The 24,253-nt window shown below is 42.6% G+C and overlaps 3 protein-coding genes across 3 annotated transcripts; all 3 read right to left on the bottom strand.

The window, feature by feature from the left end:
• Positions 1 to 444: 444 nt before the first annotated feature.
• On the bottom strand, positions 445 to 2,117 carry LOC119297025 (transcription factor RSL3-like). The gene is made up of 5 exons (XM_037574990.1): positions 1,529 to 2,117; positions 1,236 to 1,424; positions 1,079 to 1,144; positions 916 to 981; positions 445 to 822 (listed from the first exon to the last, which is right to left on the bottom strand). The coding sequence occupies exons 1-5, from the start codon at positions 1,997 to 1,999 to the stop codon at positions 742 to 744; spliced, it is 873 nt and encodes a 290-aa protein (XP_037430887.1). The 5' UTR covers positions 2,000 to 2,117; the 3' UTR covers positions 445 to 741.
• A 3,431-nt stretch (positions 2,118 to 5,548) lies between these two features.
• LOC119299451 (adenine phosphoribosyltransferase 1-like) lies at positions 5,549 to 10,609 on the bottom strand. Its single transcript, XM_037576681.1, has 6 exons — positions 10,357 to 10,609; positions 9,300 to 9,410; positions 9,082 to 9,174; positions 8,826 to 8,975; positions 6,772 to 6,830; positions 5,549 to 5,921 (listed from the first exon to the last, which is right to left on the bottom strand). Exons 1-6 carry the CDS (start codon positions 10,592 to 10,594, stop codon positions 5,859 to 5,861), a joined length of 714 nt encoding a protein of 237 aa, XP_037432578.1. The 5' UTR covers positions 10,595 to 10,609; the 3' UTR covers positions 5,549 to 5,858.
• A 5,680-nt stretch (positions 10,610 to 16,289) lies between these two features.
• LOC119299226 lies at positions 16,290 to 17,552 on the bottom strand. Its single transcript, XM_037576478.1, has one exon. The coding sequence runs from the start codon at positions 17,337 to 17,339 to the stop codon at positions 16,290 to 16,292; it is 1,050 nt and encodes a 349-aa protein (XP_037432375.1). The 5' UTR covers positions 17,340 to 17,552.
• Positions 17,553 to 24,253: the final 6,701 nt, after the last annotated feature.

The following is a 24,253-nucleotide window of genomic DNA, read 5'->3' as shown; positions in this document are numbered from 1 at the left end:
ACTGAAATAAACCCTATTTTCAGAAGTTAGTTTGAGGATTTGTCTAGGACAAATGTTAGAATGGAGAGTGCACGATTTGTGCAGCACATCACATCCCTCTTAATAATACATTTTCTCTCGCATCTAAAACTTTATAATTAATGAATTCATTTTATGTTGGAAATGTCAATGCAAATTCTAATACACGTCAACGGTCAGCTACACGCATGGTTATTTTCTTCATAGTGGAAAGGGTGGAGAAAATGGAATTGAGATTTTTTTTTTTATGGTGATAGCTCATAGTATATCGCAAGACCGAACGATTGTGTCCGCCAAAAATTATGAAGCTCATTCCAATATGATTTCGCAGTTTCAGTCATTTATCTTAAAGTGTCAGGGTTTGAGATCCTCAAGGCTGCAACTTTGCAAACCACAAGAGACTAGATCATTGAACAAATCATCACATGCCAACAAAAGAACTATATTTGCTCCAAAGAAAACAAATACAAATCTACAAGTTTTCAAGATCTTGCATTTCATGCTAATGTCAAGAAAATGGTAGTATTATCTTCAGTTTACTGATCCTCTAAGAGGGCCTCTTCACAAGTTTAAGTATGCTACTGCTGCGCCTATGATGATCTGTATAACAGCTTCCAAAACGACACATGGTAACACAGGTACATTGAATGGTTAGTGGAGAACTCGTTTTTCGTTTATCTCAAACACAAACTGCGTTCCCGCTTGAGACTGCCAAAATCATCTCTACATGTTCAGATCAAGTCCAATGTTCATCCCGTTGTACGCAATCGGCGCGTACATCCACATTTCATCAGAGCTGAGGACCTGAAAATTGACGAGAGAAATTCGTCAGTTGCAATGTCCGCCATGGAACAATTTGTCTGATGTCGAAGCGAACTAAATTGAGCAACTGCTCACCTTGATCTGAAGTTGCAGGAATTTGACATACTGGACTGCCTCTTCAAGCATGGTGCTCATATCTACCTGCAAGATCAATACAAAAACATTGTTGATTTAGCCATTGGATCTTAGCATTTTTATTCATGTAGGCTACCAGTAGCATGAATGTTCAGAAGCATACTTTGGTTCCATTGGGCACAAGGGTCTGCAGTGTCTTCAGCCTCTCGTTGATCCTTTCCCTCCTTTTCTGCTCAAGCAAAGAACAGAGAATTAGTACTTCACATTCAGTTGCAAAAGATAATTCCTTCAGATGCGAAAGAGATGATTATTGGCAGTACCCTTGCATAGAGGCTCTGGGGATCGGTTGCCGCCCCGCGTCCAGCCCGGGCCTTGCCTTTTGGAGTAACACCAGCATCCGCAGACTCTTGAGAAGCATTCGAGTCATTGTCAGAGGTGCAGCAGCTCGCTTCGGTTTGCTTGGCATTCTTTGCTCGCTTCGGTGCAGCCTTCCTTGCGCATTTCCGACCCTGCAATTAATCAATTAGAGTCAGTATTCACACTAACAGCATGAACGTATCTTTCTAAAAGACATAGCCGGTGAACAGAATGATCAGTCATCCTCAGGACTTACTCTTGCTTGGCCCTCGATTTCTTCTTCCACCGAGTGCTTTCTCTTGTTAGTAGCACTGACCGAGTTGAGACCCTGGCAGCTTGACTCGCCGTTCCCGAACAAATCATGGGAAATGGTTGGAATCATATTCAGATACTCGATAGCACCTTGCTCCTGGACCAAGTTCAGGTCCTGTGGTGCAGTGCAGGAGCTGATGCCCAGGGTCTCACTTGAATCACCCAAATAGTAGCCCATACACTCGGATGGAACAGCAAAGCTACCATCATTGCTATCACTACATGCACTTGTATTAAGATCAGTGTCATAGAAGGATGGATGGGAAGCCTGGTACCAAGGCAGATCCTGCTGGGCATCCTCGCCATGGGAGGGGAAGGTGCCAAGCAGCTGCGCTATGATATCGGACTCCTCGCCCTGCGGCGGGAAGTCAAACATGGTCCAGCCAGCCTCCGAAATCAGGCCTCCAGCCTCCATTGAGATGTGAATTTGGGACTTGGGAGCCTTGGAGGCGAAGGGCGGCCTGGGGAGTGTGGTTGGAGGCACTTGCTGTTGAGAGGGGTGAAGACAAATGCACAACAGTTCAGGTGCTTTTATACTGTTCAGAGTTCTGAGAGGTTGCAGGGAACAACATCTGCAGAATAAAGAAAATGTGAGCATGAGTAAACAAAGGACAGTCAATGGGTGGCATGAAGTGTGTGGTGATAGGTTTGCGATCAGCAACAGACATTGGTATGTTGTGAGGATGTGAAGAGCTGAAGACGACAAGTTTGAAGAATTTCAACTGCTGGTTGGTGGGCAAGACAGTGACTTGTCCAAGATTACAGTTATGCGGCCTGTCTCCGAAGAAACCGCACAATGATTAGAGACATTTTACTAATCATTGGTCCATGATTCATCGAGGACAGGCAAAGGAAGTCTATGAGCTCTGAACCGGGATAGCAAGAGTTTACCTTGGAATAGAATAGAATAAGATCAAGACAACTATGTGCTCATGCTTTCTTTCTTTCAAAAATATGTGTACTGGTGTTGGTTAGAGATGGAATAAACAAAAGTAGGATATGCAAAGACATGCCTGCACGAACATGGTGGAAGGAATCTGAACATTCTTAAGAACTCAAAAGAGGATATATGAAAGCACGCCTCTATGGATATCACGGTCTTGATCTGCAAATAATTCTCACACCCTGTGCCCGCAGCAGCAGCAGCAGCATTGATGTTCAACACTTGCAAGATGTTGGAGGTTGGTATCCTGAAAGATTTACCACATTGACATTTTACACACGATAACCGACATCAATCTAGTTAAACTTTCTATCCTGAACTAACATAGAAATAAGTTTCTGCCAACAGCATCAAACCAGAGAAATGCAGTGATAATGGACCAGCAAAATGTGCTGAAAAAATGAACAGATCTGTATCATTCATTGTCATCACTTGGTTTCTTCATTCTAACGTATCCGAAGGTCAACATGGTAACATTACAGCAACATTCCCAAAAAACTGTGTTGAAACCCCAGTTAGATCTTAAATTCAGATTATGGCACGTTTTAACAATCAATGAGCATGTGCATCACCAGAATGGGTGTCACAATGTAGGTCTCCCTTTAAGGTGTCAAGTTTGCGCGACATCCGACATGGAGATCTGATCCTGCTATCCTCATGGGTAGGAAGTGATCTGCGTATATATCTAGTAATCAATAGCTGCACATGACTCAGATCCACCACAATGCACAAATCAGCTGTACTTCTGTCATGTTCTGAAAAAAGATTGCATGCCCCTCTTTGGTAAACAAGAACAACTAAGATGCTGGCAAGGAGAATGATTCAAAGGAAACAATACGAGGTTAGTTTATGGACCATGATCCCTACCCTTTAGCTGTATCAAAGAAGCAAGGATGCCTCCGATGTTACGCGGCAAAATTGCATGCATATGCAATTATGCATTACAGAAGACCTAAACAGGCAAGCAGATATCATTAACAGAGTAGAATGAATAGCTTGACATGAGATCATTACTAAATATGCGGTTACGTTTATTTTCTGCTTCCTAGAAGGTCAACTAATAGCATGGGAAAGCCAAATTGCTTGTGAGATTACTCCCTTTCGAATATCCTAAAAGATATTCTCTTGTTAGTGTTTCTTAGCTTTTAAATTATGTGCACAAACTGGCACGAATAAACTATGTTGAGGAATAGGCTTCCCCTGCTATGGTTTCTGTGAAGAATAATAGTTTTTTAAGATGAACATAGCTGCTTGAAAAGATAGCTAAACTTACAGATCTAAGAATATCTCTACATGTTCCTTTTTCACTTCCTCAAAGTCATATCGTAATTTTAAGTTTTTGACATTATTATAAAATGGGAGGTTATGTTTTATAAACAAACATTATTTGTATAAATAGGAGTCCAATATTTTAAAAAGTATGTCAGTTAGTTTGTTTACCTGCTCATAGTAAATATCCGAGTAATGAATTGTGGGGAGGTGGGAGCAATTTACCATGTCAGCATTAAGTGATCACAATCCACAGGATTCTAAATCAACAAATATATTACTAAATAAAAGCAGAAGTAAGAATATAAGAGTTGTGATATTTATGTCACTTTCAGTTGACAAAAGTAATGCAATATTGTTTACTATTTCATTATTTGTGTTGATCGCACAAAAGTCAATACGATAGTTTACCAAGAAACCAAGTTCCTCAATGTATTTTCCGAAGTTAATAGCAAGGGGGGAATTAGGGCACTAACCAGTAAAAATTGTTCACATTGCCGTCTAAACTAGTCAAACACAGATATTGTGCTATGACTGAACTATGTAGCTTCCAAACGAAGTCATGCATCGATACCAAAACATCAGATACAATTTCCATTCAGCTTAAACATATTCAATGAGAAAACATTTTATCAAACCACAACCTAAAAAGTATGCAGGCACCAATGTCAAGATAATATATTTCTTTCTTCATATATGAAGATTGATAGTAGTTACACTGCCCCTATCCCCAGAAACCACAAAGAATTTCAACATTCATCAGTTAATGCCAGGCAAAAGAAGTCAAAGTAAACAGATGAAACTTTCGAAGAACATGAAACAAAATAGAAGTCAGAGATTATACATAATAGTTCAACGTCAAAAGGAAATCCTGAAACTATTCCCTGAATACATAAATAACTTCGAAGTCAAACAATACTCTGGCATCTTCGATTAGGACATCAGACAAGGAAGCATCAGAATTAATTCACAAATTGTTGACTATGGCTGCAAAAAGAACACCCTAGCAAAACATTTTGGCCATATAGTTTCGAGTTCCAACTTTCAAAAGCATAGCTCAGTTAAGCAATATTGCTACTCCGTTCCCAAATATAAGCCTTTTTAGAGATTTCAACAAGGGACTAGATACGGAGCAAAATGAGTGAATCTACACTTTAAAATATGTCTGTACATCCGTATGTTGTAGTTCATTTGAAACCTCTACAAAGACTTATATTTGGGAACAGGGGGAGTAGTTAACAAAAATAGACCATGATACATGCTCAGAAAGAAATGAAATTCCAACTGGATACAAAACTACTGAAGTTCCCGTATCCTTTGAAATTACCTTCTCACAGGTAGGTAGTTCAATTATAGCATGATGATAACCCAAAAAATTCAAACAAGAACAGAATTATTGTTGGCAAAGATTCAAGATCCTGATCGACCTGAGCAACTAATTTTTATTTATTCAGAAGTGCAATTCTGTCTGGGGATTTTCCAACCATACAAGTACTAGAGGGAGTAGGTAAGATCAACCGCATGACATGGCCAGATGCAACTCATAACTCGACCGACACTAAGATGGTACAATGTACGTACATTTGAGTAGACACACATCAAACTACAAAAACATAACCATAACCCAACATGGCCAATGGTCATCGAAGAAACACATCCATGAGTGTACCAAGTACAGACACCACAAAAATCTCAGATAAATGCAGGAGATCTGAATACATCAACAAAAAATGGGTCGGCAATTTTCAGTCATGACAAGCACCAACAAAGCATGAAAGTAAATAATGCTAGCAAGTAGCAACAGAAACAAACTTCAGTACAGATTATCCTTCATTGACATGAATAATTTGCACTGTTTTTGACAGAAATAAGCCACATATTACAGGGAACAACAATCAAGTCTGCATTCCCAAACAGTTCCAGAAGGACAAATTTAAAGATGAAACTTTTATTGAGCAGCTCCAGATAGGAACTAGCTAAGTTGTAACGGATATCTTTGCTGCTTCCAGTATAGTTCCAGAAGGGAAACATCATTGGAACAACTCAAGAGTCACAACTTGTTTCATACTGACTCGTCTGCCTGCACTAGGACAAAAACTGGCATGTCCCCCAACTTGTCCCGGCCCTGAAATACATGCCATGGTTAGGACATACATGCAGAAGGGAAACATCATTGGGACAAACCAAAATTCTGATGATAAGCAACTATAAGTCATATCTAACTAGAATTCAGTTTTGCTCATAGATGAAAATTATGATTCATTAAGCTGTAAAATTCATGACCTTAGGCAGTTAATTAATTATTATTTCAAAAACTGCAGAAAAGCGTAGTTTAAGTGTTTCGCTGGTGAACTTCTGATCATGGCTTGCACATCTTTCCTTCCTTGTAGCTAGCCTCAAGTCATAAGGTGCATTCTCAGTCTGCTTGTACCAATGGTAGTGTGCATGAACTAGGCATTGTGTTATTCAACTGCACGAGGATAAAAGCACATGGAGCACGAAACTGTCTAATCCTAGTATATTTAGGTGGATAACAAGTGGTATAATCCTCGATAGAATCACATCAATGTGAAGTTCCTTTGTCCTTCATTCATGCAACTAATTCTCATAGTTGCATGCATTAACTACATGAAACCAAACCTCCCAATGATTACTTATCAAAAGCTAACCAAACAAAAAATACATGAATGGAAAATTCCTAATAAGAGCATGACAATAATTCTAACAATTAAGTATGACCAATGTTTTGTTCACCTAAGAGGGCAGGCCTGGCGCAGTGGTGAAGTCCTCCCCACTTGTGCCAAGAGGTCCTGGGTTCGAACCAGCCTCTCTGCATTGCACTTTGCAGGGGTAAGACTAGGTTCCTATAATCCCTCCCCAGACCCCACCTTGTGTGGGAGCTTCTATGCACTGGGTCTGTCCTTTAATGTTTTGTTCACCTAAACAGGGAGATATGCATTGGAAGTAAAATGTACCTTCAGCTCTGGCAGTTCAATAACACAGGCACACTCAACCACCTTTGCTCCAACACGCTCTACAACGTAGGACATCATTAAGATAAATGAATCAGCATATATGATAAACAATAGGAAAAAATGTAATAAGTTTGGGGTGCAAATGGGTAACCTTTAGGGAAACCCTCTAACCATCTTTTGTTCAAACAAATGAACTAGGTTTCTCTTTAGTTCAAACAAATGAACTGGTTTTCCAAAAGTGATGTGAGCACCCTAAGGGTCACCAATTCACGCCTCTGCTATATAAGCATAATTGGACAGCATTCCATTCGGAACTTGGGAGGTATGTTACCATTTGAAAGTGCATTCAATCCCAGTGGGTTTTGATGATAAATAACAAGCCAAATAACAAGCTATTAAGGGGCTAATAATTTTCATGAGTGAAAGCTCCGATTTAGTCTCACGGAAGTGAAGTGAACCGATATTAGTGTATCCCCGAACGGAGAAGTTAAAAGATGACATCAAAACCAACAGAACATTAGTGTCCCTAGTCTTAAGTGATCAAGCTTACATTGGGTGTGTATATGCAAGTCATACTGTTAAGGGGGGTTCCATGGAACGCTCGCAAAATAGCTCAATGCACATTACTCGAACCTTGCCACGCAAAGACAAAATTCTTACCTATATGCAAACCAAATCTTTACAAGCCAGAGTATTTGGGTTGGAGCCAGACAGACCAAGCTTGTTTTCATCAGGCCAATCCAAACCCCTCGGCCAAGAATGGACATGTTTGGGCTCCCCATAGAAGCCTTTGTGGCTCCCTATGATGAGCAGCCAAAGTGTCCCGGGTGGAAACCGAAGTCTCTAGATCTGACCCAGACTGTCCGGATCTGGATTGATTGACCCAGTATGAACGCCTCGGCTGTCCCTACACATACCTGCGCTACCTCGGGAAGCTTTTGTGGCTACCTATATTGGGCATCCAGAGTTTCCGGGTGGAAGTCGAGTTGTCTAGAAACCGAGAGTCCAGGTGGGAAGCAGTTGGTCGGTTGTGCGTGGTAGCTGCCACATCGGCCAAAGTGGTTGTTGGTTATTGAATCCAGAGTGCTGGATCCGAGTTGGACAGTTAACTGTCAAGGTTTTCGCAGAAAAATCCAGACAGCTAGTTTTAGAAGGAACTATTTAAATACTTTGCATATGCACGAATGTGGACATTTAATCTATGAAGGATTTTTTTTTTATGATCAAAGTTCAAAGATGTCGGCTAGAGAGGAGGGTGAATAGGCAACTACCAAATTTTCTTCCAAATTAGATATTTTCTTAGAACTGCAGAACTGAAATATTTTATGAATATGAATTGATTTTCTTAAAAAAGTTAAACCTTTTCAAATAAATGCAGAATTAAAAGGTTCTCTCACACAAAGCTAGGTAGAATAAACTATATGAGCTAAGCAACTAGTGGCCCTAGCAACCGAGGTAACAAGCTAGTAAAGTAGGCGGAAAGAGTAAACCAACGAGAGGACAATTTGTCGCCGAAGTTTGGACCCTTGAGGGATTTTACGTGTTGAGGTGTCCGATGACAAAGGTCAGGTCTGGCTCTCTCTCTCTCTCTCAAGCTTATTCCTCTCAAAGGAGCCCCATGTATTTTCCTTTCAAAGGTGAACCATAGCCTTTACAAACTTGGTGAGTCTATCGACAAACTAGGAAGCTCTCAAGGGACTCCAACCGTCTAGAAGACCCTACCAAAAGAAATAAGTTTGATGAATCTTTGGAGATGAACTGGATGCATCTCTCAGTGTAGATTTCAAATCTCAAACATGTCCTTGGTCTTCCTCTCAAGGATTATCACTAGGTACTTCGAGAGACGTGGGAGAGCACTTGAGGATGAGGAACCAGGAAATTGGCTGGCAAAAAGCTCCATGTGGTTGGCAGCTATCTCAAGTTTGGGGTGGGGGTTATGTATTTTGCAAGTTGCAACTCAAATGAACCTTGAATAACAAGGTTTTCCATTCACGCATTTAAGATATTTTCTACACAGGAATAAAGCACGTTAAGAACTGAACATAGAAGCTCACCAATAAGTTTGGCAGCGGCACAAAGGGTTCCCCCTGTGGCAATTAGATCATCCACAATAAGGACTCGGTCATTGGGCTGCACAGCTCCTACGTGCATTTCAATTTTGTCAGTGCCATATTCCAGAGAATATTCTTCCGATATCACCTCACCTAGTATAAATATGCAACATTATTAGCTAATGCATCCAGTTCGAGACCTGAAGTATACCTGTTCAATAAAAGCAGCTTCTGCATATTAAGCACTGAAAGAACATACCAGGTAATTTTTTCGGCTTCCTTATTGGAACAAACTTTGCACCTATGGCTAATGCAATGGGAGGACCAAAAATGAATCCTCTGGCTTCAACACCTGATAATAATAGCAACAAATATGATAAATTAACACCAGAGAAAATAAAAACCACATTTACAGTTTTGTCCTTTAAATAATAGGAAAATTAAAGACAAAAGGCATTCTGCTTAATTTCACATTACCAGCAACTACAGTTATGTCTTTGTCCTTGTACCGCTCGACAAAGAGGTCAGTGGTGTCACGGAATGCCTGCGGATCGAGAAGCAAGGTTGTGATGTCCTGAAACAAAATCCCTGCATGAAGAAACAACGAGATACATGATTAAATTAAATAATTATTATTCCTTGCATGTAACAATATAGATCACACATGATCCTGCTCTAAAGGTACACTTGCCATTTACCAACAGCTCAACACCACCCAAACCAATAGTTCACATGTCGCCCATCATTGCAGAAAAATCAGGGCATGACTATAAGCAAATTGCTACCAGCCAGAATCAATTCCATGTTCCACAATTTAAGTCCCTGTTCACTAGCCTATAAATGATAAGTAATTGTATAAATCTACCATTAAGAAATCTATGGTAGTCTCCTGTTTGCTTAGCTTCCTACACAAGTTGTTACAGCTGTTGGCAAATGGCAATGGCAATTGACACATCCTGCTTGTAACGACTATTGGTTCACCATAAAAACACAGGAATTTCTTACTTCATTTACCGCAGCAGCAATATGCTACAACACCAATTTACACTATTTAGTTAGTTCTAAGTTCTAACCTAGGAGATGTATGGTCTATACACTTGTGAGCTGAAGTTTACCTTACCAAACTTTCACGATTGTCTTGAGTAAAATATGGCTGTCGTTTTGTTCGATGCCATGATTTCGATAAGATTTTATATTCTCCAGCACTAGCTCAGTTATTTCGCAACACCTTATAATGGTCATACTAAAATTTAGCGTGGTTTACATCTGCTCCACTTGAGCAAAATACACCAAACCGGCGTCCACCCGCTGCTACCTGTGAAGTCTAACAAATGATAACCACAGGACAAAACCGCGTAAACCACAGGGACTAGCATAGCTTGGCCGACTTCCGCGACACACCAGGTAGCAACCCGCCGCCGGCCCCACGGCCACTGGGCATCCACCAGATCGACCCACCCACCCGAGCGAGCAAGCGAACGGCTAGGGGTTCTAGAGGGGGGAGCGGGGAGAGGCATCGACGATGTGCACTCACCTGGCTTGGGGAAGTTGGGGATGGCGCGGATGCTGGACGCGATCCGCTCCACGCGCCCGTCGGATGCCATCGCGACCGCCGCCGACCCTCGCCCGCGCCGAAGCCGCACGCCTCCGGGGGATCCGAACCGCAGCGCGACCGAGCTCGGCGAGCGCGCGCCGCCGGGGAGTGTCGGAGTCGGAGTCGGGGCCGGCGCGGTGGGGCAGTGCGGGGTGAGGAGGAAGCGAGAAGGGAGCATGCCTCTTTAACTAGCTGCGCCCTCGCCGCGAGCGCCGTCAATTATAACGGCGACAGCCCGGGGGAGAGGTCAACCGGAGCTGACACGTGGGTCAATGTTGAGGGCCGGTCCCACCCGTCATTGTGACTGCGGTTCGTTGGGATTGCGCAGGCGTTGTGTTCTGGGTTTATTTTGATTCGCTCGCCGCCGCGGGGTGGCGGGCCCGAGGGGTGCGCGAGGTTCATGCGGCCTCCACCAACCGGGAACGGCTTCGATATGTGGGCCCTCGCCGTGGAGGGTTTGTTGGGCGGCTGACGTGTGGGCCCGCCGCTGCCCAGACGAGACCGGTACGACGGCCTTTCTCTTGCCGTCTCGCGTAAAGGACATAGTATATTTCTGGAATTTTTTTAGAGGATATTTCTGGATTTTCGTAAGAGGTAAATGCACCACTGGTGCTTAAATTTGCCATGAATTATCAGTTTACTGTATGAACTTATGGTGTACAGATAATGGGGGTAGACTTGTGTGAGATCTCACATTGAATGAGATCGATTTTAAAAAAATAATACATGTTCAAACGTTCTTAAATTTTTTGTAGACACTCATCAATGTTTGATATAAAATCTCAAAAAAAATCATCTCCTAATTCAACTTACATCAATAGAAACAAAAAAGACAAATTCGAATATGAATAGTGTCAATCTTCATATTCGAATTTGTCTTTTTTGAATCTCTAAATGTACAACGAGTTTTGAGCTGGGTTTTTTGGAACTGTAGACATGCCCCACATAAATGTTGTCAAATAATTTTAGATTCTTTCGAAATGTCTAAATATGATTTCTTTTGGGGGGGAGGGAGGGGATTGATCTCATTATCTCACCTAAATGTGAGATCTTACACGTCTCCCCAGGATGTCTCTCGGCCTCTCGCCCGAGTGGTGTCAGATGCTCCCGCTAACCCACCTTGTTTGTACAACTATCGGCTACTCTTCTCCTTCTGCCAACGCAGATAGCTGTAGCGGTGCATGAATAAGTAAATTTAACGAAACCGGTATGTACCCGTGAAGTATCTGTCGATCATGTCAACATTCAAGATGCACGCTGTCCTTTGACTAATAAACTAGTAAGTCTTTTATGGGTTGAACTACATTTCTATACCAATCTGACACCACCTGACCAATACATGAACATGCCCCTACAACCTTTCTATTTAGTCATGCATGTGTACTCCCAGACCACTCAACGTATAATACTAACATTTTACTTTCTTGTTAGCTATTAAATGATATCTTTCAAATAAATGTTTTTACTTTTAAATATTTATATATATTTGAATTCCTAAAGACAAGATCTTTAAAACAAGACCAATATTCAATATATTTTAGCGTAGTTTAAATTTTTACCATGTCATTCGCTTTGGCATTTCAAAAAACGGATTTAACTCATTTCCAAAAACTCGTTTCACTTTGTTTAAAAAACTGATTTCACAATTAAGAAAAAAAATGAGTCATTTGAAAATACATATTTGACTCATTCCAAAAAAGGTTGGACTCATTTTGGAAAATTAATTTTATTCATTTTAAAACATTGATTTCACTCATATCAAAACACATATTTAAGTCATTTCAAAGAACCGGTTTCACTCACTTCGAAAAGGTGATTTCACTCATTTTGAAACGATGTTCTCACTTATTCCAAAACACATATTTCACTCATTTACAAAAAATAATTTCACTTATTTCGGAAAATAGATTAGGGTCGTGTCAAATAACAAATTTAACTCAATTTAAACACCGATTTCACATGTTTGGAAACACATATTTCATTCACTTCAAAGAACGGGCTACACTAATTTCATAAAACTGATTATACTCATTTAGAAAAAGCTCATTTCACTATGTTAAAAAAATGATTTCACTCATCTGAAAAAACTGATGTCACTCATTTCAGAATAATAATTTCACTAAGTTGAGAAAACAAATTTCACTCATTTTCATATTTCAGTTCGAAATGGATTCCAGTCAATGCGAGAAATTGATTTCACTCGTTTAGAAATTGATTTCACTCAAAGCAAAACACCGATTCCACATATTTCCAAAAACTGATTTGACTCAATTCAAAAAACAAATTCACTTGTTTCGTAAAACCGATTTCACTCATTGAAAAATGTTCAAAATAATTAGTTTCATATGTTTTACATGACTAGTTTCAAAATTCTGAAATAACAAGTTTCACGTATTTCACACCCAAAAATGTGTCATGTGTATGACAAACATATTTCACTCACTTTAAAAAATTGGTTTCACCCAATTCAAAGATCATATTTCACTATTTTCATAAAGCTGATTTCACTCATTTCAAACGTTGAAATTTAAACGTGTTTGAATGTATTCAAGATTGATCTTGTTCTAAAGGTCTTGGCTCCAGGAGTTCAAATATATACAAAGTTTCGAAAATGAAATTTTTGTTTTGAAGACATGAACAATGTAAATAGTGAAAAGGCAATTAAAAGTGATGGATTTAGAGATGAAGAGAGAAGAGATAATGTCAGAGACATGCATGTCATGGTCTGTACCATGAGCAGTAAAGAGAGAGGCAGGACCATGCATGCGTCCTTCGCATGTGCATGGTGGGCCTGATCTGATGAAATACGATGGCTTAAATAGAGAAAATAGAGGAATACAAATGTACACAACTGGCAGCATCTTATTGGTGAGAGAACCCTCGGTACATACTGGAACCTGTAAAAAACACTTTGTGCAGCGGTGCATCCATGTACCGGCGGCTCTGTGCACGTGCTGTGGATGATGCCTCTGTGTCGCGTGCATGTCTTGTGTGGAACTGTTGCTCCGCTTGTACCCCCCATGTTGAGTGTGGTCTGTTTGTGTGATGTGTGCGGGGTGGCCTCTGTTTGCTGTTTGCTTGTGCATGCCGACTGCTACTACTGCTACCGGGCGCGGAGAAGCAGTGTTGTCTCTGATGTGGCCAGGATGCACTTTGTGTGGATAGTTTCTAGATCCCAATCATGGTACACGTGCTGCAGCAATGTCATGATCGAAGTAGAAAGTTTGTTCGTAATTACAACCGGATATGGTATTAGTACTTTACTATCAAGTACTACTCTCTTCGTCTCAAAATAAATGTCTCAACTTTATTAGTTATACTATCCTTCTTTCAGTACCAGTTTTTACCCGAGACAACTAAAGTCTAATTGTTGCAGGAGATAACATATGTAGATGCTCAAAAGAATTTGAACATCTAGGTGCTCAGGGGCAATGCCTTATCTGCATCATTGACAAGCTATACCCCTCATGGCATCTTGCTTCATTTCCTGATTACATGATGTTGTCAAGAATTTCATCCCACCCATTACTTTGGAGATCATCTCTGGCTGCAGTAAAAGTGTGTCAATCTAGGTCACATGAGTTGAGTTGCATCATGTCCCATTATTACTCGATTACTGAAAGGCCAGTGATAGGCGCCGGTGCGCCGGCCCAATTTTGGGCCGGTCGCAGCGCACCCGTCCGATTCATCCATTAACAGCCGTTAGATGTGACGCCCCCTCCCCCACTCTCAAAAAAATCTGACGCCCCCTGGAGTCGTCTTCTTCCCAATTCCCCACGCTTCCCCACACAGCTCGCCCCTTCCCCTCCCCTCGACTTGCCGTCGTCGGGGCCGTGGTCGACGTGCTCCAGCTGGGTCCCGACCTGTGGCCGTCAGGATTGCATCATGACCGCCAGCGGGGCCCTCGGGACGCGGTCAGCGACGAATTGCAGCCCTCCCGACTGGTTCCAGCTCGCGGTTTGCCATGGTTGCAGCATGCCCCGACGTCACCGCCGCTGGCTTGCCGCGGCCGTTGGCTTGCATCTTGGTGTCCAACAAAGAAAATTATGAAAAATAGACAAAATCCTCGAGTGGTCGGTTGAAGCAAAATATTACTAGGTTCCAGCAAAAAAAAAGCTTCAGTTCCAGCAAAATAAAATTTGATAGGAAAAAAAGCTCCAGTGGTTGTAGCAAAAAAAATACTAGTTTCCAGCAAAAATATGAGCCAGTTCCAGCAAAAACAAATTTAGCAAGGAAGAGCTCCAAGGTTGATTGTAGCAAAAAAAACAAGCTAGTTCCAGCAAAATAACATGCCGGTTCCAGCAAAAACACCTCAGAGGCAACCGACAGCTAAACGGTTCCGGCACCAGCGAACCCGTGGGGCGTAGCTTCGCCCCGCTAGATGCAGCTTGGCCACACGATGGTTGCAGCTCCGCCACTGGTGGCTGCAGCTCCCATAGCAGTCGTAGCTTGCCCCGTCGATGCGGCGTCGTCGAATGCAACTCAACCCACCATCGGTTGCAGCTCTGCCAACTAGGGGTTGTAGCTTCCCGTCGCCGTGGTTGCAACTCCACCAGGCCAGCTTCTGCTCGCATATCGGTGGTCGCTGTCGCCGACACCGGTGGTGGTCTCGCAGCACTTCGGTGGTCAGCTGAAGAAGGAGAAGGAGATGGGAGAGAGGATGCGAGAGAAAAAATGGTGCCGCGTGTTGGGGAAAAGGAGTGGCTGAGAGCACCTCGTGTGAAAGAGATAAGATGGATGAATCAAAGAGCGGTGCATGGGCCCTATGCTACAGGAGCGAACAGAGGCGCTGGATTTTTCTTCTAATCACACGACGCGCGCGAGACCGGCCGAAGGTCCGGCCAGCGCGCCGGTGTTAAACATTACCCTTACTGAAATAGTGATATCCCTAAATAGTAAGAACAAAGAAGATTTTTAGTGAGTTATTCCACATATTTTATTCTTATTATCTTCTAGACCTATCTTACCATTTAAGTGCAACCTATATTATAGTTCTTTATTTATACTCCCTCCATCCCATAATATAAGAGTATTTTCAACACTAGTGCAGTGTCAAAAACGCTCTTATATTGTGAGATGGACAGAGTACCAGTTAAGTTCATTATTCAACAAAATTACTTTTCACTGAAATAAGAATCATGTAATGCTTACAATTTAATCTGGTCATCCGGACAACTAAATGGGTTAATGTTATGCATAGTATCTTTTGTTTACGAAGAATGAAATGAGTTAATGTTATGCATAGTATCTTTTGTTTACGATGAATGATGCGTTCCACTTGGAAAATGTTTCAGGTGTTCTTTGCCAATTTTCCGTGCATGTAGTTACTAAATTCGGTTCTCAGCATTACCTATTTGATAGGAAAAAACTTGAATACCAGGGTTCTCCGATATGTTCAATAGAGTGTTAGTCTGAGTAATCTTTTTATTACAACATTGTTAAACATTTTTATTGCCTCTCTTATGTTGATACATCATTATATTTTGTTCATATCATTGATATATTTCCCCCTAGAATGAATGTTGATTGTGTTCATATGATAATACGTGTGTTGCACGTGCACACTTATAGCACGAAGGGTCTAATCCAACGACACTCATGGCGACCGATGAGGTGACCAGATGTATGACAGGCACGTGCCACTAATGTTAACCAACAGATAAAGTCAGAACCCAGTGATGGGCAGGTTTGAAGCGTAAGCAAAATAAGCATAAAAAAATCACACGGTAAACACAAAACATTCTACTTCAACCTAGAGTTTTACAAGATAAGCACAAAACATTCTACTTCAACCGAGAGTTTTACAAAGTAACTATAAATATTTCCCCTAAAAAAAACTAAAGATGGGTAAAGAACATAGACAACTGGGGTGACTATGCATCGACGGGGACGATCCAGAAGGGTTTCTCGACACCCAACACATTGTCAAACTGCTTGACAATTTCCGACGAGCCGTCCTGGAGGCCAAGAACATGCAGATCGCTATTCTTTTCGCTCAAGCTATTCACCCAGTAGACGCAGTTGGGCTTGAGACCGTATCCGCTGGCAGAGCAGGACGCTGCAAAATTGGATCTACCGAGGATGAAAGCCCGATCGCCGATGCAGTCCGTCTTGCGCCAGGCCGGCGGGTCCGAGAAATCCATCCGATAGACGCGGAGCTCCACTGGTTGGTCGACGCACATTCCGTGGAAGGGGATATGGACGAGGAAGAGGTCGTTGCAGGACTCGAGGACGTACGTGGCCGTAAAGCCGAACGGGACCTCGACGCGGGGCACGGCGATGGCGCCCAGCCGCGCCTCCGGCTTCTCCGAGGCGTCGTTGGCTTGGAAGTCGAGCGTGCCGAGAGAGTCGACGTTGGACTGGAAGAAGAAGAACCTCCCATTGACGGCGGCAACGTGGAAGAAGTTTCTCTTTGTGGGGGGACAGCCCAGGATGTCCAAGCAGCCAATGTCGTAGCCGTGGCGCGACCACCGGAGATCCTGGCCGACGCGGCAGAACCACATCACCGGGCTCGCATGGTCGAAGACTAGGACGCTGCAGCCAGGCGCTACCACGACGTTGGACAAGACGCACCTGCACGTCAACGGGACCTCGTCGTCATTGAGAGTCGGAAGCTCGATTATTGATCCGTCCTTAGGGTTCAGCAGATGGGTCCCTGCGTCTTCTAACGAGGAACCGGAGGAGCTCAGGACCAGGACCCAGCCCTGTGGCGTCGGCAAGGATACCTTCTTGCTCGACACCAACGGAGGTACATCTTGAAGCTTCTGGTCCGGCAAGCTGAAGACCTTGTACGACGAACGATCTGAATCTGGCGGCGGCTCAAGCACCAGCAGCGGGAAAGCCGCGGACACGTTCGACTCCTCTGCCAAATCAATCGCTGACGACACGTTCGACTCCTCGGCCAGATCCATCGCTGACAACATGACAACAGGGGCGTAGACAAGTCCAAGTCAGCCATGGCCTGGGTCGTAAGGCTAGATCGCTTCGTTTGCTGGTTGACGACGACAAGCGGCACAAGGCTCTGCAACCACGGATCTATCGAGAACAGGGCGTCGCGTCACGTATATATATAGGGTTGTACTAACTGCCACACGTGTGGCAGGAAGGAAGACGCATCACACGTCTCTAATGTAAACAGATTGTCACGTCATCGCATGCATGCATGTAGGATTTTTTTTGGATTTTCAGTTTTTAAAATGTTTTATCTCTTAAACGAAAAATCCGATTGAAAATCCGTTTTCACCATTAAATCCCTCGCGATGAGATCTTCGAAACTAGATCTCATGTTGATATGTTTTGATGAAAAAAAATTTGGATTAAAAGTTGTCATGTCTATTGCATATGAATTGCTATGATGTTTACACTGAAGTTGCCATGATATGTTTCAGCTATTTTCTTCTATATTTAAATGTAAATTTTGACATTTATAAAACGGGAAATTAAGAAAACTAGACTTGTCATGAACCATAAACTAAAATTGACATGATACATGCACGTAAAATTGCCATGGTTCATACAAAAAATAATTTTCATGGTCAAAGTACTGAAGTTGCCATCATCAAAATACTAAAATTGCCATGATCTACAAACTAAAATTGCCACATGGCAACTTTAGTTTAAGCCCTATGGCAACTGCAGTGTAAACATCGTGGCAACTTCTGGAAAAAAAAAATTCGTCGAAATATATCAACATGGGGTCTAGTTTTAAAGATCTCGTCGAGACGGATTTAATGGTGAAAACGGATTTTTAATTCGCTTTTTTATTTAGGAGATACAACAATTTTTAAACGAAAACCAAAAAAATTTCTGCTAATGTCATCTATTCATACGTGGCAAAATGAGTGATAATGGAGGCGTGTGGGCGATGTGCAAACGCGCACACGTGTAGACGTCAACATTTCCGTATATATAGCTAGGGGGCTGGCTTTCCCCGATTCCAGATTGAAAAGAGATGCAAGTCGAAACCGGACTCCGACAGCTATACGCCTACTCCTAATTTTTGGATGCGGACTCCAGGAATCCGGGTTGGAGACAAGTACAAATCATGGCTGAGCCGAGTTCGCGTTGCACGGCCAGATGAGATTGCGGTTCAGCTGTACACGGACGCTCTCCTTTTTTTTCCCTAGGGAAGGGATTATGACTAGCTTTATTGATTTTGAACACAAATCTATCTCTTCTCTTACTAATAAACCAGGTATTGCGTCTGGTGGTACGTCGTCGTTAGTTTTGCAAAAAGGCCCCTATAGTTTTGGGTATTCAACCCGCAATCCTCATAGTAAGTCAACCTAAATCGGTACGTGAGAAAAAAGGAAAAAAAAAACACTCGCACGAGCCTGCCTGCCGATCCGCCGATCCCATCTCGCCCATCGTCACCTCCTCCCACCCTCCACCACGCCTCACTACGCGCCGCCGGCCGCCGCCGCGCCGAGCCGAGCCTCCGGTGCCGCCACCACGCCCCACCGCCGCCACCCCGCCGGTCAGCCTACCCCTACCCCTACCCCTAATAAAAATAAAGTCGGCTCTCCCTACCAGATCGTGGCTCGGTCGCTGGAGCAGGATCCAGCGCGGGCGAGGATGGCTTGGAGCGAGTAATTCTGCAGGTAGAGGCGAAAGTCAGAGGAGAGAATCGAGAGAGAATAGAGAGGAGGGAAAAAACAGAGGAGGCGGCTGAGGGGCAGTGGGTTGTTCCGGCGGCGGTCAGCAAGAGAAGAAGGCGATGTGCGGGGATGAGCTTGCCCCAACGGAGACGTGCCAGCCGCCAAAACTGCCGGATCCGCCAGTCCACCCCCCGGTGGAGAAGAAGACTATGGCGACGACGGCGTGGCCGTACATGGAGTACATGCGTAGTGGGAGCGGCAGTTGGAGTGGCGGCACGTGTTCCTTCGGAGCGACCACTTCTCCCGTGATGCCGAACACTCACCACGCGTGCGCTGACAAGGGGCCCCGATGCCTCCGGGCATGCTTAGACTGGGCCGCGCCTGCTCTCCTATGATGCTCCTTCACACGCCAGGCGTCTACCTGTTCCGCTAGGGCCGCATCGCCCGAAAAGTGCTGCCGGCCGCAAACGCTACTCCTGTCTGCTTTTGGTAGCCGCCAGGTCACGAGCGGAGGCGTGGAGCTAGAAAGACAAGACGACAGCATTTGTTGTCTTGCTTATAAGTAGTAAGCTTTGCTTACTTAGATAAAACAATTAGCCTGTGAATACTAGCTAGCAGTGGCTTCTACTCCAGCTTCATGGAGTCCTCGTCGTTGCTTGGTGTGCTCACTGGTTGACTTCAGAGAGAGGATATTTAAACAGGGCGCCTGTTGCTCAATGGGATTGGTTGTGTCGATGTTTTTCCCTTCTTTTACTATTTCATTCAGTTACTCCGAGTGAATCAACCGTGTATTTATCTGAAAGCATCTCCGAGTTGTCTCTGTTTTTGCTGTAGACTTTCCTTCAGATGTGATTGAAAATTACCGTGTCTATATATCAAAAATAGAGTATCTGTATCATGCAAGCAGAAATGCAGTTCATCCTGAATCCAAACCAGACTTTTTTTGATGTAAAGAGACCAAATGACACATTTTTTTATTAAAAGAACAGAGTGTAATATTGGAAGATCTACTTTGAATACCTCTGGTGCAACCTTAGAATATACCACATATGTTTACTACAGTACTTTGGAATCAAAGTCCCTATCTACATCATTCCAGTGCTTCTCAAAAAGTTTGCTGGAGAGAAAGATAAGAAAAGCTTGATATCCAAAAACTATTTTATTTTCTCGAACTTTACGGTCTTCATCTTCCTTGGTTGCTTGGTAAGATTTTTGTTTCTGCAATGTTCTTTGCTTAATAGCATTCAAATTTCAAATATGCATTGATATGTATACCAAGAACACAAACTACTATTGACATACGAGCCATACAACGTCAGATATGATTCTTACATAAAGTTAGGGAACGGATGTATTAACTTACTCATGATCCAAAATGTTATATATGTTGTTCTTGTCAATATTTCTTTTGTATTCTGCTCTAACTGGCTGACAATGGTTACTCTGTCAAGGTTCTTTTGTAGTATACTTCAATCACATGTACTTTTCATGTATTTATTGTTGGAATTGGCAAGGGTTCTTGGTCTGAATATACACATATATGCTAAAGTACTTCTATCTTTTGAGGCTGGCCATTAAAAACACTGGGCATTGTGCCAACGTATACAGTGCCCCATATTCAGCTGAAGTGGCTGAAGTTTTGCTGGCACATGAGCTTATTGGAAATGTACAAGTAGACTGACAATGAAGTTTAAAGCTGAAAACTCGATATAATTGCAGGCAAACATCAATCTTTTCTTTCTGAAAACTAGACATGTAAAAATATTCAAGCTTGCAAATCTTAGAATTTAAAGTTGCTTTAATAATATAAAGTTCCGATTGACATGTATGGGCATACAGATGAATCAAACGTTTAGATTTTGAACTTTGAGGGTGGGTTGGGGAGGGGGTGGTAGTTGAATTTTTTTTAAACTCCCGTTGCAATGCACATAGCATAACTGAAATTTCTGTTTGTGTTGTTTACAGCGGAAACATAGTGTGATACGACAACTTCTGAATCAAAGACCAGAAGGAAACAATTGACTTACAGAGTTGCAACAAGTTGATCACATCCACATGTCTTTGCAACGGAGGTAGTATACATTCTTTGAACCAAAAAAATGTCTGAGTTAGATAGCAGAACTTATTTCCTATTACTTACCTTGGAACATAATGGCAGCCCTTGCACAAAAGTAAATTGTGGCCACAAATGGTGCACTAGCCACATGAGATGTACTGATGCATCATATGCCTCAAGAACAAGAGTAACACCGTGTCTAAAGTTCTGCTGCAGCTAGATTCCGATCTCCTGGTCTTGCCTGCGAATGTTTTTTTTATTCAAAGTGGTTCAGTTCCAGTCCATACAAATTAGTCATATTATGAGTTGCAGGAACCTTTCTTTATTTTTAGTATATGTCCAGTTATGTTTTCTTGCGATGTGAACACTAATGAACAGAATAACATTATGGTGTATTATTTTTTACAAGCATGCAATCTGTAAAGGTTAGTTTTCTGTTACAAAATCATTTGTCAGCGACTGAATCGGAGGGAGATTTATGAAAAGTGAACCAGCAGACAAACTTACAGAAGGAAGGTCTACTTGAGATTAAGCGAACTGACAGTTTTCAGGTACTTTCCTTTACACAAACAGGCCCTCCTTGGTCATTCAAACAAAAAATTACCTCAAAAAGTTTCAGGCCAGTAAAAGATGTAGGGTCTTCTGAAGTTAGCAATTGTTCACCTTCCTCCAAATTTATTATGTTTGTATTTTTCATCAAGGTCATATAGATAGTCATACATAGCAGGTTGCTCATATTCAGAGAGAGACATGAACAGTTACAGTTTACATAGCAGGTTCGGTTTGTCTATGCTTTTGTTGTTGTGGTCCTTGGAGTGCTTTCTTTGGCGTGTGTATTTCGATGACAGGGAATTGAGTTATAATTTTAGGAGATGAAAACAAGTAAATGCGTCTGGCTAGGTCCACTCCATGTTGTACCTTGATTCGAATATCATGTGTTTTGCTGTGTCAACATATTAAATTATGGGCTGGAAACAATCAATATATTGCATGCTCAATGTATTTTGTTTGCATTTCTCCCCTTCAGGGAGAATATAGATTTCGTCAGGTTGGGGAATTACATTTTTGTGTCGCCCATTAGGTCCAGGACTGATAGGGTGCCACTTTTGCAGTTTGAGCAATACCGAACAACATACTGGCTGTCAAGTGTCATTTATACATAACATCAAGGTGACTATGCAACATCAATTTGGTTTTACTGAATAAGAATAAGAAACGTACATAACAATACACGTCTTTGTTACAAAATAGCAATCAGAATCCTAATTCGGTATGGACAAAGACACGGCTTCTCGTTGCTTTATTTAGTAAGAGTCCGAATTCTAATTAGCTACACACGCCGTGGTGCTACAAATACAAACACACAGCTTCCGCTGGCTTGGCTAGCTTTCAACGTCAGTTTTGCACTACAAATTGCCTTTATACGCCGTCTTACAATCTCGCCATACAGCCCGTGCTCCATTCGAGGTATGTTAGATCTCATGACAAGCTAAATACATGAGTACGAATCGTACCAGGTACTGGAATCTGAATCCTATTTAGATACATACATAATATATCACTAGAATATATAAATATATACATATACAACACCCTTATAACATACTAAGTCTTTGGTCAAATAAGTACTTAGCAACTCAGCTTTGCACGTCGCTTCGCCGACATCGCCACTGACACCAAAGACAACGAGCCATGAGAACATCTCCTCCGCCGTATCAGTGCTGACAGCAAAGACAACAAGCCATCGGGTGAGTTCATTATCTCCTTCCACCTGCCATGTATAAATTAAAAAATAATTCATCGATTTAAAAAAATTACTCAATGTAACCTTATTTTTGACGCTTGCAAAAAACTGGACTATAAAAATGTTGCATAATGCCATATGAAGCAGGTTATATTTTATTTTTCACCCGGTGCAACGAATGAACACAAATTATATTTATTGTCCACTAAATTGTTGACCAACAAGCCCAAAGGTTCATCAAATTTATTTACTTTTTTAGAGAAAAGATGAGAGACTGACTTTATAAATAAAGCCAGAATACCACATAGAACAACCATAAATTCACCAAGCACAAACACAAGTCCAGAGGCGCGTAGGCCGAAACCACACATAACTGGCACGCATGCCAACAACCTACGGCTAAGGAAGGGACCCAAAACATGACGATCAAACGGAGGTAGTAGAGGACATCAAGGTTGCCAACGCCCGAACCTTGTTGATTAGCTCCTCCAAACCGTCCACATCAGCTGGCTTAGTCAATAATTTCCACTGCTGCAAGAATATAGACATTTTAAACAAAACATCAGTCGGCTTGTTAGGGAGACACCCTCAATGATGAATTTGTTCCTAATATTTCATAGAGCCCAACATAGCGCCCCCAACCCGATCCAGAAAAGCCTCTCCGTTCGGCCCTGAATGGTATCAGTTAAGGTCCACAGGTCTGAGAAGGAGGCATGACCCCAAGAGACATTCATCCACGATCTAACCCCTCAAGGTCGGCAGGTCCGAGAAGATGGGCACCGGAGGCCTGCCAGGGGACCCACAAGGTAGGGGGCGTGCCCGGGGGGTAGGGCGCGCCCCCACCCTTGTGGATGGCTGGAGGCCCCCCTCTGGTGCTTTCTTCGTCCAATATTTGTTATATATTTCAAAATAATTCTCCCTGAAGTTTCAGGACTTTTAAAGTTGTGCGGAATAGGTCTCTAATATTTGCTCATTTTCTAGTCCAGAATTCCAGCTGCCGGCATTCTCCCTCTTCATATAAACCTTGTAAAATAAGAAGAGAGAGAGACATAAGTATTGTGCTATAATGTGTAATAATAGCCCATAATGCAATAAATATCAAGCATGATGCAAAATGGACGTATCACCTGTCTTGGTCGTCATGGCTTCCGCCGTGGCAGCCTCGTGAGGCTAGGTACCTGCATGAGAATCTCTGCTTCTCAGGAGGCAGCCTAAGGAGGCCGCTCCCTTCGGAGGTCTTGGTGTCGTTCGCCTCGCGAGCCCTAGGGGGCCCTCACGAGGGTCTTGTCTTGGTGGTCTCGCAGATGCGCCGTACCAGACCGTCGGTGGAGCCACGCCATGGGCCGTAGGCAGGCAAGTCTGGGTACCCTGATTCCTAGAACACCGATAGTTTTTCCATGAACTTAATACACTAGATGCATGCTGGATAACGATCGATGT

Source organism: Triticum dicoccoides, chromosome 5A (genome assembly GCF_002162155.2).
Source record: "Triticum dicoccoides isolate Atlit2015 ecotype Zavitan chromosome 5A, WEW_v2.0, whole genome shotgun sequence".
Taxonomy (NCBI): Eukaryota; Viridiplantae; Streptophyta; class Magnoliopsida; order Poales; family Poaceae; genus Triticum; species Triticum dicoccoides.
The sequence above is the reverse complement of the archived record's forward strand: the minus strand, read 5'-3'. Positions and strand labels throughout refer to the sequence as shown.